Here is a 14,092-nt window from a genome sequence, read left to right as displayed (position 1 = left end):
ATATAGTATAATTTTATATCATAGCATAAGTTTTAAGTTCAAATCACGCTACATTTCGTCTTATTTAATTAAATATTTTACATTGAGCCTACTGTCTCGGAGTGACTTATTAGTTTGGGGAGTAAGAATAACTCAAGTATTTTGTGAATAATAATAAAAAAATAATGATAAAATATTAAATAGTAGTAATTTTTTATGTGAAAAATAATAATAAAATAAAAAATAATAATAAAGTATTCTGACTGATATATTCTCAGCAGCCAAACTTCGCCAGACGAACAGTGAGTATTCTGTGAAAAAGTGAGGTATTCTGTGAAGCACGCGAAGGAAAGTTGTAAGAATAGAGTGCAAATAATACCTACTACCTACTATGCTGCATCTTCCACACACCAACTGAGTTGGATCTTTATTTATTTATTTTTTTTATGAAACGCTCGTTTTGGAGTTTAATAGAACCAATTGAAATCAAAATACAATTCTCACTCTCACCACGTTCTCTCCCACCCGCCCGCCAGCCCGCCCGCCCACCCGCCTGCCCAAGTTTGTCAAACATTTATTTTTTTCCAATTTTTGCGGCAAATAGATTTAGGTCATGATTCTCTTTGATTTTTCTTATAATTAGATCATTTTATCATTGTTCAGAAAATATTGTCTAAAAAGATTGTTTGTTTAGATCGAGTACTTTTCATGATTTATGAACACTTTTTATTTTTTTTTTTGTCGTTTTCCTTTAAAAGCAAGTACCGAAAAACACAATTGTTACCTGATGCATATTGGTTGTGTCTATGAATATTCTCTTTGAATATGATCAAGTGTCTACAATTTGATTGCAGATTTTTAGAAAATAGACAATAAAAATAGAAAACCAACCTCAGAAATCACCGTTAGAATCACATAGAAATCATAAACAAAGAGTCAAAGAATTTACAAACCGACCTCAGAAATTATCTCCAAAATCACATAGAAATCATAAGTAAATGGTCAAAAAACTTATATGGGTCTCAGAAGCCCCCCTTGAAAAGGTTGAGAACCCAAAAGAATCATATTTTCTAATTGGGATGAACCAGTTAGATGGCACATGCATATTTGCAGTTATGCATTTGAAGATCAACGTCTGGTGTTCTAGATCCATCTATTGAGATGGAGTGAATGGCCCTCGGGCTCCAGCTAAAAAACCATGCAACACGATTGAACCATCCAAGCTCTCATCGCTATAGCCTGAAAATGGAAAATTAGAAACTGGGGACTCATGCGGAAAGTAGTTCTCAAATGAGGAAAATGAAATCGTCATGGGGAGAGAGATTTTTCTTTAGGGATTCACGGGGGGAGAGTGGATGGAGATTTAGCTGCTGAACCAGAATGTAAGTAAACTGAGTTTGCCATGTCATCTTTTGTGTGGTGTGTGATATAAAAACCGGACGAGGAGTAGATTTTTCCACGAGACAAAAGAAAGTCCGGAAGGTACTTGGCTCAAGTTTAAAACGAGGGCCGACCGAGAATATCTCCTTCAAACCGGTTTGTATGGTCAGATTCGAGCGGCCAAACCCCTCCCCCCCCACAAAAAAAAAATCCCTAGATTTTCCTTCCACACTTTTTTATTTTTTTTTTCATTTTTACTGAGATCTCCGTTTGGCAAAATAAGCAAAGTTGGCTCAACCAACTTCTTAGAATATTCTTTTTTATGCTTCAGTTCTTTTCCTGCTGATTTCAAAGTCTGAGAGATCGAACGGACCCGTGCTGGTTTAGGCATTAACACAAGCACCTAGATTACTGCCACATGCCTGCATTTCGTTGTTGTTACCTTTACTAGTTTCTGTTACAGGCTCTTAAACTGATCGTAGGGCACTTCCCTTGCTTTGAAAAAACCAAAAAAGCTAAAATTTCGTTGGTAATTGTTAGCTTTAATTTGTTAGAAACCTGAGAATTTTCCTTGTGCAGGCTATCAAGTGATTTTGTAGAATACTTTTACTTTCAATGACAAAGGTTGTAGTTATGTCTAGCTTTTGATAGCAAGAAAGCACTCCCAGAAGTGCTAAGCATTGAAATTTATGCTTTTGTAGAGGCAAATGAAACGACGATGAGTGCAAGTAGTTTGACAGCGGAGGCGGTGTGGAAGGACATCGAATCAACTCGTTCAGGTCGTTCTCTTTTCTACTTTGAAACCAATAATCATTAGTTTTTATACAATTTAATTACTTTATTATATTCATGCGCGCATTTGATAATTTAAGGAGCACGTTGAAATTGGACAGTGACAGATGATCAGCTCTCCATGTTAGTATATCTAAATCCATTTTAATCTATGTCGATGGAGAAATAGTACCGGTATGCAATGGGATTAAATTATTGGGCTTTTCTTTTTACGTATACGTGCAGCTTGCATTTCTTGTTTGGTAAAAACTTTGAGCGAGCCACTAGGATCGTGGATCAAAGAGGTGTCAAGAGAATTTCTGGGGAACCTAGCGGCCGTTTCGTCTTTCAGGTGAAGTTTATTGCTTATTGCATCCATGTTTTGTTACCCCATGGATAATAGACTAGATACTCCGAGAAGCTGGCCTGGGGGAGGGGGTGCTGGGGGAGATTGGGTGAAGAAAGCTGTTATAGAATTATTTTAAAGGAAAACTAGAAAAACTAAAACCACTTATTTGATCTGGTTAGGTTGTGGGAGAATCACGGAGGAAGGAGGAATATTTCTGCTTTGCCGAAAACTACTGTGCCTGTTATTCATTCTTCTATGACATTGTGAATAGAGGAGAACAGCTTTGTGTGAGATCTCATTCTTGCTTATCCATTATGTTTTGCAGTCCAATCCTCTGACCTATGAGTCATGACAACACTTTTCCTTTCTCTTCTTTATTTTCTACTAAATTTCTTGTATTGAATTCTTTTTGTTTCCCTCTCTGCTAGTGTAAGCATCAGTTAGCTGCAAGACTAGCTTTGTCGTTGGGAGCTTTTATTGAAGTTAAGGTGTCTGATGAGCAGCTAGCAGTACTGCTATCAAAACTCTGAAGTCTTTTGGTGAAAGCCACTTTTGCATTCAGTGTGATATGCAGCAGAAGCAAAGAACAAAGTTGATGTGTTTATCCAATAGAAGTCAGGTGCGGCTAAAGAGCTAGGACATTCATGAGTAGATCACAGCTGAACGTTTTCGTTAATTTGTTCCATTTTCATTTTGTGAGGAACTGCTGCTGAGCATGAATTTAGTGTCCATAGGCACGGAAATTATAAAATTGTGTACCTTCTTGGAATTTGTGGAGGGTTTGATCAGACCACTGTTCAGATGTCATAGGCTTATAGTTTGTAGGGGTAAATATTGACGGTTGATGAAATTCTAAATTCTATACCGTGTTTCTTACAATTTCCGATTACACTCCATTTATCGAGCACTTAGAGATGCTGCCTCCAATCCTCCCGTCTCAGGTCCATAGTACCATTAAGATCGCGTTTTTTTTTTATAGATGAAATGAGATAAAAGTTAAAAGTTGAATAAAATCTTGTTAGAATATATTTTTTTAATATTATTTTTATTTTGGAATTTGAAAGAGTTGAATAGTTTATTTTATTTTATGTGAAAATTTAAAAAAATTATAATGATTAGATGAAATGAGATATCTGAGAAATTTTGAGGAAAGTGAACGAGGCTTTATTTAAAAACAAGAATTACATTTACAACAGAGTTGAAGATTACGAACAACCAAACAAAAAACGAAGTAAGAAGAAAAGAATACAAGTGTTTTTACAAAGCTGGAGCTTTTTATTCACCTATCCTTCATTCATAATTGAAAAAAGAAGCAACAAGTTAAAAATTCTAATTAACAAAGAACAAATCCGTAGTCCTCGTCGTCTAAGGAACAATTCTGTGAGCTCTCATCTTATCAATCCAATAATTGAATGAAGTTTTTGAGTTCCTGAACCCCACAAAACCATACTCTTTGCTCTTGTTCATGCTGTCCAAAAACGACTCAGCCGCAAGAACCTCATCCACAAACCACCAAGTCCCGACTTGTTCCAATTTTGTTGGCACCAAACCCTTTTCTCTCACTATCTCCTCCCATACGGGACCCTTATTCTTCATCATCTCCTGCAAGCTCAAATTGGAGTTCTCGTCAAATTTTCCACACTCCACTCCAAACCGTTCGGCCAAAACATTCCAGAAGTGCTTCCACTTGAACAAATCTCCATTGCTACAATTAAACGACTCATTCTTCGCATTAGAATCCACGGCTGCCCATATCTGATGTTCAGCTACCATATCTGCATCAGAAGCATCCCAATACCCCTCCCACGCCGCAAGACTACCCGGAAACCTCAATTGCTCGCCCTCATGCTTGCATATCGCTGCATATACGCATAAACTCCCAACAATGTTCGTCAAACTATGCGGCGAAAACCCAAATATCACTCCTGGCCTATGCACTGACCAGGTCAAACGCTCCTCCTTCGCCACCTGCTCAAACAAAACATCTTCCAGCGAATAGTAAAAATGGGGTACATTCAATCTTGGAAGATCCTCATGGAATGGAGGTTCATGGGGCTTAACTATTTCAAACAACTCTGGCGCGACGACATAGTGTTTCCGACCGGTTTGCAAGCAAATATGCTGCAAATTTGGCGCCTTTGGGATGATAGTATTGAGAACGTTGCGCAACATGTCAGCATTCACCTTACAGTTGTCGGCTTCGTCTTGCATGTTAGCCCAAGCCACGTAGAAAATGTGCGTGACGTCCGTGAGTTTGGATAGCTTCGTCTGGGCTTCTTGGGCGTCCAAGATGTCACACTGGATGTACTCGATGGGGTAGTCGTCGGACCAAGCGGGGCGGGGGCGGCGGGCTACGCCGTAGACCTTCCATGGTCCACCAGGGGTGTCAGAGTGTGGCAGGATCTCGGTCAGGCTGTTGCCGATGATGCCAGTCACGCCGATGATTAGAGCCACACTCTGGTACCGCGGTGGTGAATCTCTGTTGTCAGATTTTTTCTGTAGAATTTGATAAATATAGTCACGGAGACTGAGATTAACGTCGGAGAAATAGCCGAAGAAAGGTTGGTAATTAAAATGTAAAGGAAGAATAAGAATGGGAATGGAATCACTTGCCTTTGCAGCGCCAATTGCACCAGACCACCACCAGCTCATTGTTGTGATTGCAGAAGGAGAACGATCAAGTGTCTTGTCTGTGTTTTCGTGCGTGTTTTTTATCTTGCGCGCGAGAAAGTTGTTGAAATAAATGGAATTTAATGGGAAGGGCAGGGGAATGGGGCCTGGCTCATGACTTGTTCGTCAGTTCTCATCAGCTGCATCAGCAGTGATTGTTCATAGAATCATAGCCATGCAACCTTATCCGATATTATTAGCCAAATCCTTTTATTTTAAGGAAGTGCTACAAATACAGCTCAACGTTAAGTACGAAAGTCAACCAACCATTAATTAGTCTTCGACTGATTGAAGCATTTTGCTCATGTGAATTTGATGAATTATGTTGGTTACACGCATCTTTTCTTTTCTTTTTTCCCTTAAAAGTCTCACTATCATATCTATGTCAGCATAAACATTGGATAATTTCTGCAGATTGGTGAGATTATCGGATGAAATGATCTTATTTTAACGTCAAGCCTTTAATTCGTAATTCAGAATCTATCTAATCAATGGGAGTTGATTATATCCTTATGTCATATACAATCTTGGTCCAGCCATAACTAAAGTTTTTTGTTCTGTTTTGGTCAAATTTTCAACCATTACTTGGTAGAAAATGAATAATTGGTCAACGAGATAAAGATCCTTGCATGCTTAACTTGTAATAATTGGTAGAAAACACCCATGCGACACGTTTTTGTGTAAATCAGTGCATAACCTATGGTGTCATCGGTGGCTGGTGCCACCTTAGTGAGTTGAAGTCCTTATCTTTGTCTGCTCATTTTTTTTTTCATACAAATTACACGTTGCATGCAGATAATAGAGAAAACTGTCTGCGTGACGTTCACGGAACAACCTTATCGCAAGCTAAATACTTCAATGGTATTTTCCAAGAGAAAAGATAAGCAAGCTATATATGTCAGTTAAACAAAGGGGATAAACGAATCCCCACGTTTTATACAACTGAAAGAAGTATACTTGTTAATGATCTGCTTTTAAAAAATTTGATGGCGACAGGATCACTGATGCTTACCAAAATCTAATCTAAAGAAATGAAGTAGATCAAATTTTGGAGCTAAGTAGTTCCTATGGTTTTTATAACCACCGCTAATCGTAATTGCCAATATATTCGGATCAAAGACAACAGAGGACACCCTACTCGTAATTATCAAGGTGGGTTCTATTTGATACGGCTGGTGATGGAGGTTTGCAAGGCTCCCCAATGTACTCAAAAGCATCAACATTTCACAAATTTTATTATAACAAGGTGTAACTTCTGAAACCTCACATGCTGCAAACAGACTAGAAGAATGTAAAGGTACATCAGTAATTCTTTCTCCACCACAGGCTGCATCGAACTTTAATTAATTGTCCAACTAACAATGATAGCAATGTAAAGGTGCTCTTGTATCTCTCTCTGCTAAGCAACTGTGATTGTACTTTATGTTCCTAGAACGTGTCTTTCTTTCACAATATTAATACATGCAGCCAATAATTCCAATCGTATATAAGCTCAATAGTTAGTAGTGCAACAAATATATATAACATAATAATAAAAAAAAAAAAAAAACAGAAAATCCATTTCTCATTAACAAAATCGAAGCCAAATCCTAGCCCAAAAATTCTCTGTAAATTTGATAGATTTCAAAAGTTTACAAAACAAAGTATTTCTAGAGACAAGACGTTGACTGTACATTTTTTTCCTAATTCCATGCTATATGATTTTACATACCTTTCAAACCAATTCAACTCTTTCCTCCCCAGCCCCACCTTCCTTTCATCTGTTATCTGATCTACAATTCAACAATCATGTGCATGAAGAACGTTACAATTCTGCTCATCTCTCTCCCAAACAATATACATGGCCACAAAGAGAGGGGGAACAAGGACTGGATGGAAACGAGGCTAAATGGGTAAAATGCAAGCAAATTAAGCTGCCATCCGTCGATAGCTGAGGATCGTCTATGACCACTTCTTTGTTATACGTTCTGATAACCTGCATTGTTCCTCCTTGGAAGAATGTGGATCAAGCTTATGAAGGCTGTTAATAAACATGCTGGCCTCATCATAGCGATTGTGCTTGCAATACCAATCTACAATAGAGTTGTATGTGTTATGGTTTGGTTTACATCCATGCTTGATCATGTACTGAACCACATCAATGGCCTCCACAAACATTGAATCAGCGGCATAGCTTGCAACAAAGGTATTATAAGTGACCACATCAGGAGCAAGTCCTGAATCCCTCATTTCTGAGAATATCCGTGAAGCCTCTCTCATCTGACCGTTTCTACAATAGGCATATATAACGGTATTGTAAGAAATTCTATCAGGCTTTATTCCTTTTCCCAAAAGTTGCCTAAAAATTTCTTCCGCTTTCTGAAAGTTTTCAGAGCGGCTGTACATATACATCAAGCAATTGTAAGTTGTCAAGCTAGGAGTAAACCCACTCTCATTCATGAAATTCAAAATCTCATTTGTTTTGGTAACCATTTGCCTTCTGCCATATATAGAAACCATAGAATTAAGAGTGCATAGGTCAGGTGAAAACCCTCTTCTCCTCAACTCCAAGAAAGCATACTCCGTCTCCATTAGAAGGTCACTTTTACTATTAACTAAAACAAGGGTCTTCAAAAGCACAGCGCGCGGTTCAATTGAACCAGAATATATCTCTTCTGCCAGACCACTCATGCGCTCAGCTGCCTTGCCATTAGCATAAGCATGAAGCAAAGAACAGTATGTCAGCTCATTGGGTTTACACCGACCACCCTTCATTTCAGCAAGTATTTTCTCAGATTGTTCCCAGAGCCCACCCCGGGCCAATGCAGCCAAAACAGCATTATAGGTGGAAAGGTCTGGAGTAACCCCAGCTTCCAGCATCCTCTTATAAACGGCCATGGCTTGGTCAAAAGAACCACACCTGCTGTATGCACTGATTAATGTGTTGAAGGTGTCCCTTTCGGGCACAAACCCTGCCCTCTTCATTTCCTTAAACACTCCTGATACCTCTGAGTCCATTCCATTCTGCCCAAACACTGCTAGAAGTGTGTTCCAAGTAACAATATCAGGGGCATACTGACATATCTTGATCTCTTCAAACACCTCCATCATTTCTGCAAACTTTCCACGGTTACCATGCATCTTAATGAGTGCATTAAAGGTGCAGATATTTGGTTTGCACCCAGCACTCCTCATTTCCTCAAAAACACTCATTGCAGACTCATCCTTGCCAGCTTTCTCAAACCCCGATAAAAGGGTGGTGTAGGTAAATACGTCAGGTTTAATCCCTTTCTCCATCATTTGGGTTTTGAGATCCATTGCTTCATCCAGCAAACCATCTCTAGCATAAGCTGATATCAATGAATTGTAAGTCACTACGCTAGGAGAAAACCCACTGATTTCCATCTCTCTCAACACCTCCATGGCTTCCCTTGGCCACCTGGACTTCCCATAAACATCCAATAACGCGTTATAAGTAACCTTATCTGGTGTAAACCCTGCAGACTTCATCTCCTCAAAAATCCCAGCTGCTTCTTCATACAAAGAGCCACGCCGACAACAACTTATAAGCGTATTGTAGGTGTACAAATCAGGGTAAACTCCGGCACTCTTCATGCTGGCAACGAGATCCAAAATCTTATTCCAAGGCATACCCATTTTCCCATACACATTCAGAATCACATTATAAGTTATCAAAGTAGGTTCGCATCCCTCTTCTCCCATCTTCTTAAAAACCTTTACAGCCTCTCTATACCTCCCATTACTAGCACAAGCAGTAATCAAAGAAGTATAAGCATAAACATCAATATCAATCCCAGCTTTATGTAAATCATGAAGCAACGACGCTGCGGACGAAACTCGACCATCCTTGCCAAGAATGCTAATTACAACAGCAATAATAGAGCCATTCAAAATCAATTCGCAATCTTTGCGATTCCGAACCCACTCGAACACACTCAGTGCCAAGTCACATTTCTTGCTAAATCCTAAACCCTTAAGTATACCCAATACATCCAAAGACAACAATTCTGAGCTAGAACTTACTTCTTCTTCTGGGGACGGTTCAAACAATTGAAGCAAGACTTCACCCATTTTAGCGGAATCAAACTGTGGGTCAATAAGAGATTGGAGAATTTGCTGACCTTTGAGGGAGAGCCGGTGCTGGGACCAGGGCTTACCGCGGTTGGGGTCCCGTGACTTGCCGATGCGCTTGCGGCGGGTTCTGGGGATTGGGGACCGGGGCGAGAGGGGTTGGGAGTTGGGGTTCTGGTGGTTGATGAGGTCCTGCAGGAAAGGGCTTACGGATTCGGCTGAAGAGGGTTTAGGAGGGTGGTGCTGGCTTTGGTGGATGTTGGGGAATATGGGTCTTGAGGGTGGTGGATTTGGCAGTACGAGTGGTAGAGCTAATTTCTCTGCCATGAGAGAGAGAGAGAGAGAGAGAGGTTTTACTTTTACAAGGTTTTACAAGGTGGCTTAGGTGGGTATGGCGGACACGGTTGTGTTGTGTACGAGTTAGCAGCCACCGAGAGAGATCTTTTTGGTCGAGGGACAAGGGTAGAGAGGCACGCGGGTGTTAACAGTTAGACCCAACTCTTTAATATCTTTTTTTATAACTTTAATATGTGTCATGAATAATTATACACATAACTCAATATCTTGCACATTATTTAAAAATATTTTATAAAATATGAGGATAAAAAATATATTTTTAAGTATTATGTAGAATGTAAAGCTTCTATATAGTATTACTCTATCTGTCTTTGAAGTTTCAACCAAGGATAACATCTCGTTTTGGTTCTTAAACTCATTTGAGGTCAATTCAGTTTAATTTTAACCTAAATCTAACATCTAAATACACAACTCTCAAATTATTAAATTCATCTTAATTCAAAACATTTTTATACGTGAGACCCACAATATTTTTTTAATTCAACACTTCTTTATACGTAAGACTCACAATCTTTTTCAAATTCTCATAAATACATCTAAACTCATTTTAACATCCAAATACAACTCATCTTAAGTGGATCTCACAAAATTCTATCATCTTAACTCACTATTTTTCATAAAAAAATTCAACCCAGCTCAATTTGGCTTAATATCCAAACACATAAATCTTTTTTCTTTTTTTCTTTTTTTAAGAACCAAGAACCAATCTCACACCATAGAGATGATTTTAGGAAAGAAAATAAGGGGTTAATATAACATACTTTTTTTTTTTTTAAACTAGGTCAAAGCAACGTGCAAAGCACGTTTGCCTAATTAGATCAAAGAGTTGTTTTACAAAAATAATATGTTTTTTTACAAAACTTGTAAAAATAGACGATGACACGTATAGATTAGAAGACATTGCTTCAACTTTTATACAGATAATATAATTAATAGAATATTACAAAGGAACTTTAACAAATAAATTAACTATTATGATCTGTACTTTAATTCTTGCTAGCACACGTGCATCAAAAATTTGTTTGTTGCCCATCCCTACCCCAACATAGTACGATCCAAGGAAAACTGTACCAACGGGTTGGGCTAGTGCTTCCTTATTGTCCCAACATAATCACTTATTTTGTGATATTTGGTATTTTCGTGTGTTTTAATTTAATAATTATTTTATTTATTAGGAATATTGGTTCTCTTGTTTTAAATTTAAAGTGATTTTCGTTATATTATTTTGTGATAATGAAATAGTGAAATTTATTTTGACATGGTTTCTTGATATTAATTATTGTTTAGTATTTAAATTGTTCTCTATTTTAATTTATTTCATTGTTGGGCTTTATTGTTTAATTTTATTAATTTTTAGCTGTAGTGTTTTTATTTGCTTTTTTTTATATTTTTTTGTGTCTTTTTATTTTATTTGGCTTGTATTTTTCGGATAGGGCTTATTTTTAGTGGGTTTTCTCTGTTTTGGGCCCAGCCCATTTGGCTTTGTGAAACCCAGTCCGTGGGCTTGTTTTCAGCCCAACCCTCTCTTCCTCAAATGGCGCCATTTTGGCCGGCCCTTAGGGTTTTTTTTCTTCTTGTCTTCTTCTCCTGCGTGCCACTGCCTTCCTTATTCTTCCTCTTCTTGGTTTCCTCTGTTTTTCTCCATTGCAGACCTTATCTGAGCCTCCTTGCTTGCCTCTCTCTCCCTCTCCGCCATTTCTCCTCTATGCCCCGTGCTATGCGGTGAGAACCACCATCTGTCCTCAGAGTCCCAAAAGTTTATTTACCCGACCACTTACATGCCAACTACACTGGTTTTGACAGATGTAGACACAAAGTCCCAAAAATTTATTTACCCAACGTGTTGGTCAGAAGTTAATGGCCGGAGTTAACGGAAACAAGAAAATCTAACGGTAAGACAAGAAAAAATACTGTAGCAATTAGATAGAGATAGATATACACATTAATACCCCAAGCATTTCAACTGTGTGCTAGGCTGATTAATAAGCATACCAACATGACTGCGGACGGCAATGGTCTGCAGAGACGTCACCGCCGCTCCATTCATCTTTTTGGTGACAGGTCGAGCAACTGCTGCTGATAAAATTTTATGAGTGCGGCCAAACTATTCGCATCTAAATTCTAATTGATTTTGTGCTCAATCAATTGAACCTGTAACAGAAATAACTAAGATCATTCACAAAAGTCTTGGCGTCTTTTGTAGTATGCTGTTCTAGACTTCTCATTTAGCAAGTTAAATTTATTAATTTGATCGATTCAACATTTGGTACCTTTTATTATCAATATAGATGGCCTTATAAAGACCTATAAAAAATATTTAAATAAAATTGAATACTATCTAACTTATTTAAATTTTTTTAATATCAATCTATTCCCTTATTCGTCTATCAAAACCAGGATTGATTAATAAGATCTGAGGATCGTCTATTTTTTAAAAAGAAAAAAAAAATCTATTTCTTTATTTAAATAAAACCAATAAAAAATTCTAAAAAATAATCCAACACAATCCTAGCTAATAATTATGAATTAACCTTTAATAAGGTACATAATCCCACTGCAGATCATGTTTGGTGAAACCGCTGGTCATGTACATATTTACTGAATAGATATGGAATTGAGTTGAGTTTTTATAAATAGTAATGAATTGAGATGGTAAAATGAATTTTGTGGGATCCACCTAAGATAAGTTTGAATATGTTTAAATATTAAGATGAGTTTATATATATTTATGAGAAATTGAAAAAAATTACGAGTCTCGCATGTAAAGAGATATTGAATTGAAAAAGATTATGAATTTCACATGTAAAGAAATTTTGAATAGATTAATGTTTAGTAGTTTGAGAATTAGATATTTTAGATATTAAATTCAATTGAAAATTAGACTAAACTAAATTAATGTCAATATCTTTCAACATACAAACGGAGACTCGTGGAGTTGGACCGTCGAGTCGAGATAGAGCCACTGTTTACTCTGTTATTTAGCAGCGCCCATTAAGACAAACGAAATCCATACAATTCTCGTGTACTTGGGTGAATACTGCCAGAAACTCTATAAAAGGAAGATTTCCTGGCTCAACCTCTCCATCCTTAATTGGCTTTCATCTTTATAACTCTCATTTTTGTTATTCTCCATGCTCAAAGTTTTGATCGGCCAGATGGACAAGGGAAGAGGCGCTGCTGCAGTTGTTGCCACAGTTCTGCTGCTGGGTCTGCTCCTCAACAGTGAGAACGCTTGGGCGGCTACCTTTACTGTTGGAGATGCTTCCGGTTGGAAATTCAATGTTGATGGTTGGCCCGAGGGAAAGACCTTCAATTCTGGTGATGTACTAGGTAATAATGATCAGTAGGAAACTCCTCTACCTTACTGTGCCTACCAGGTTCAGATTAGTCTTGGAATTATTATTTAAAATTTCATTTTTACTCTTCACTTATTTTTTATTATTATTTAATATTTTATTATTAATTTTTTATATTTTTTTACTATTATTTACAGATAATTCGAGATCACTTCACTATCTAAACGTTAATAATTTCTAAACCATGTGTTAAGTTGATGTGATGATCACTAATGCTTTGGTAAAACAGTTTTTGGATTCTCCAACTAGTTGCGTTTGGGTATTGAGATATTTTGTAAATAGTAATAAAAAAAAGTAATAATAAAATATTAAATAATAGTAAAAAATACATAATAAATAATAATAAAATAATAAATAGTTGTAAGGTATTATGAGAATATCTATATTCTCATTACCCAAACTAGGCCTTACTAACTATTTTCTCCTTGTTTCTATACTAATTACAGTGTTCAACTACAACCCAGAAAGGCACGATGTGGCGGTTGTGGACAAACAAGGTTATGATGCATGCAAGGCATCCGAAGGAGCTACAATATTTCAGAGTGGGAGCGATCAGGTCACGCTTGTGAAGGGACAGAACTATTTCATTTGCAACTTTCCTGGGCATTGTGAATCTAAAATGAAAATAGCTGTCAATGCATTGTAACTTAAGCCAAAGAGGTCTTCTTTTCAGTGATACAGAATGGACTAAAGTTCATATATTAATAAGAATATATATTGCTCTGGGTTCTAAATTCATTTTGTCCGTCAAACAGGGTTTTTATTTAGGTTTCCATCTTGGTGTGCTGGCAAACAGGGTTTCACTTAAGAAAGTGAACGTTATAGTCACTGATCAATTTGATGCAATCCTGAGAAACATAAATCCGCTAGCTTTCATCCTCCTCCAAATATTAAATACGTATCTTCTTCAGCCTCTCATCGCGAAGTATCCTCTTGTTTTGTCCTAAAAGAAAGAAAACAGAGGACCAAACCCAGAACAAATTAAGGATATTTATAGCATAGTGGACGTTACGCATTCCAAATCTCTTTGATGCACAAAGATTTAGCAGCTTAGCCCCAGCACCTAAAGTGCGTAATAAATCATATTCAAAGAACCCAAAAATAAACGCCCTGCGAATTCCAAACGCGAAACTCTCAGCCATGTGGAATCTGTACGGTC

At 37.4% G+C, this 14,092-nt stretch overlaps 4 protein-coding genes across 10 annotated transcripts; 2 read left to right on the top strand and 2 right to left on the bottom strand.

Moving 5' to 3' along the window:
* Positions 1 to 277: 277 nt before the first annotated feature.
* Positions 278 to 3,358, top strand: LOC121254557 (zinc finger SWIM domain-containing protein 7). Of its 7 annotated transcripts, none has more exons than XM_041154649.1 (7): positions 278 to 359; positions 1,433 to 1,461; positions 2,061 to 2,138; positions 2,259 to 2,274; positions 2,377 to 2,482; positions 2,659 to 2,766; positions 2,908 to 3,358. In XM_041154649.1, exons 3-7 carry the CDS (start codon positions 2,078 to 2,080, stop codon positions 3,007 to 3,009), a joined length of 393 nt encoding a protein of 130 aa, XP_041010583.1. In that variant the 5' UTR covers positions 278 to 359; positions 1,433 to 1,461; positions 2,061 to 2,077; the 3' UTR covers positions 3,010 to 3,358. The 7 variants fall into 7 exon arrangements, with proteins under 7 accessions (XP_041010583.1, XP_041010579.1, XP_041010581.1 ...); XM_041154645.1 differs by having other exon boundaries at positions 280 to 359; positions 2,253 to 2,274; XM_041154647.1 differs by having other exon boundaries at positions 311 to 359; positions 1,433 to 1,515.
* A 269-nt stretch (positions 3,359 to 3,627) lies between these two features.
* On the bottom strand, positions 3,628 to 5,329 carry LOC121254550 ((S)-8-oxocitronellyl enol synthase ISY1-like). The gene is made up of 2 exons (XM_041154637.1): positions 5,093 to 5,329; positions 3,628 to 4,975 (listed from the first exon to the last, which is right to left on the bottom strand). The coding sequence occupies exons 1-2, from the start codon at positions 5,129 to 5,131 to the stop codon at positions 3,845 to 3,847; spliced, it is 1,170 nt and encodes a 389-aa protein (XP_041010571.1). The 5' UTR covers positions 5,132 to 5,329; the 3' UTR covers positions 3,628 to 3,844.
* A 1,354-nt stretch (positions 5,330 to 6,683) lies between these two features.
* LOC121254548 (pentatricopeptide repeat-containing protein At5g02860) lies at positions 6,684 to 9,707 on the bottom strand. The gene has a single exon (XM_041154635.1). The coding sequence runs from the start codon at positions 9,545 to 9,547 to the stop codon at positions 7,091 to 7,093; it is 2,457 nt and encodes an 818-aa protein (XP_041010569.1). The 5' UTR covers positions 9,548 to 9,707; the 3' UTR covers positions 6,684 to 7,090.
* Positions 9,708 to 12,591: 2,884 nt separating this feature from the next.
* Positions 12,592 to 13,671, top strand: LOC121254559 (basic blue protein-like). Its single transcript, XM_041154650.1, has 2 exons — positions 12,592 to 12,907; positions 13,380 to 13,671. Exons 1-2 carry the CDS (start codon positions 12,709 to 12,711, stop codon positions 13,577 to 13,579), a joined length of 399 nt encoding a protein of 132 aa, XP_041010584.1. The 5' UTR covers positions 12,592 to 12,708; the 3' UTR covers positions 13,580 to 13,671.
* The last annotated feature ends 421 nt before the right edge of the window (positions 13,672 to 14,092 follow it).

This window comes from Juglans microcarpa x Juglans regia, chromosome 3D (assembly GCF_004785595.1).
Source record: "Juglans microcarpa x Juglans regia isolate MS1-56 chromosome 3D, Jm3101_v1.0, whole genome shotgun sequence".
NCBI classification, from domain to species: domain Eukaryota; kingdom Viridiplantae; phylum Streptophyta; class Magnoliopsida; order Fagales; family Juglandaceae; genus Juglans; species Juglans microcarpa x Juglans regia.
Note: the sequence above shows the minus strand (reverse complement) of the source record. Positions and strands in the feature narration are given on the sequence as shown.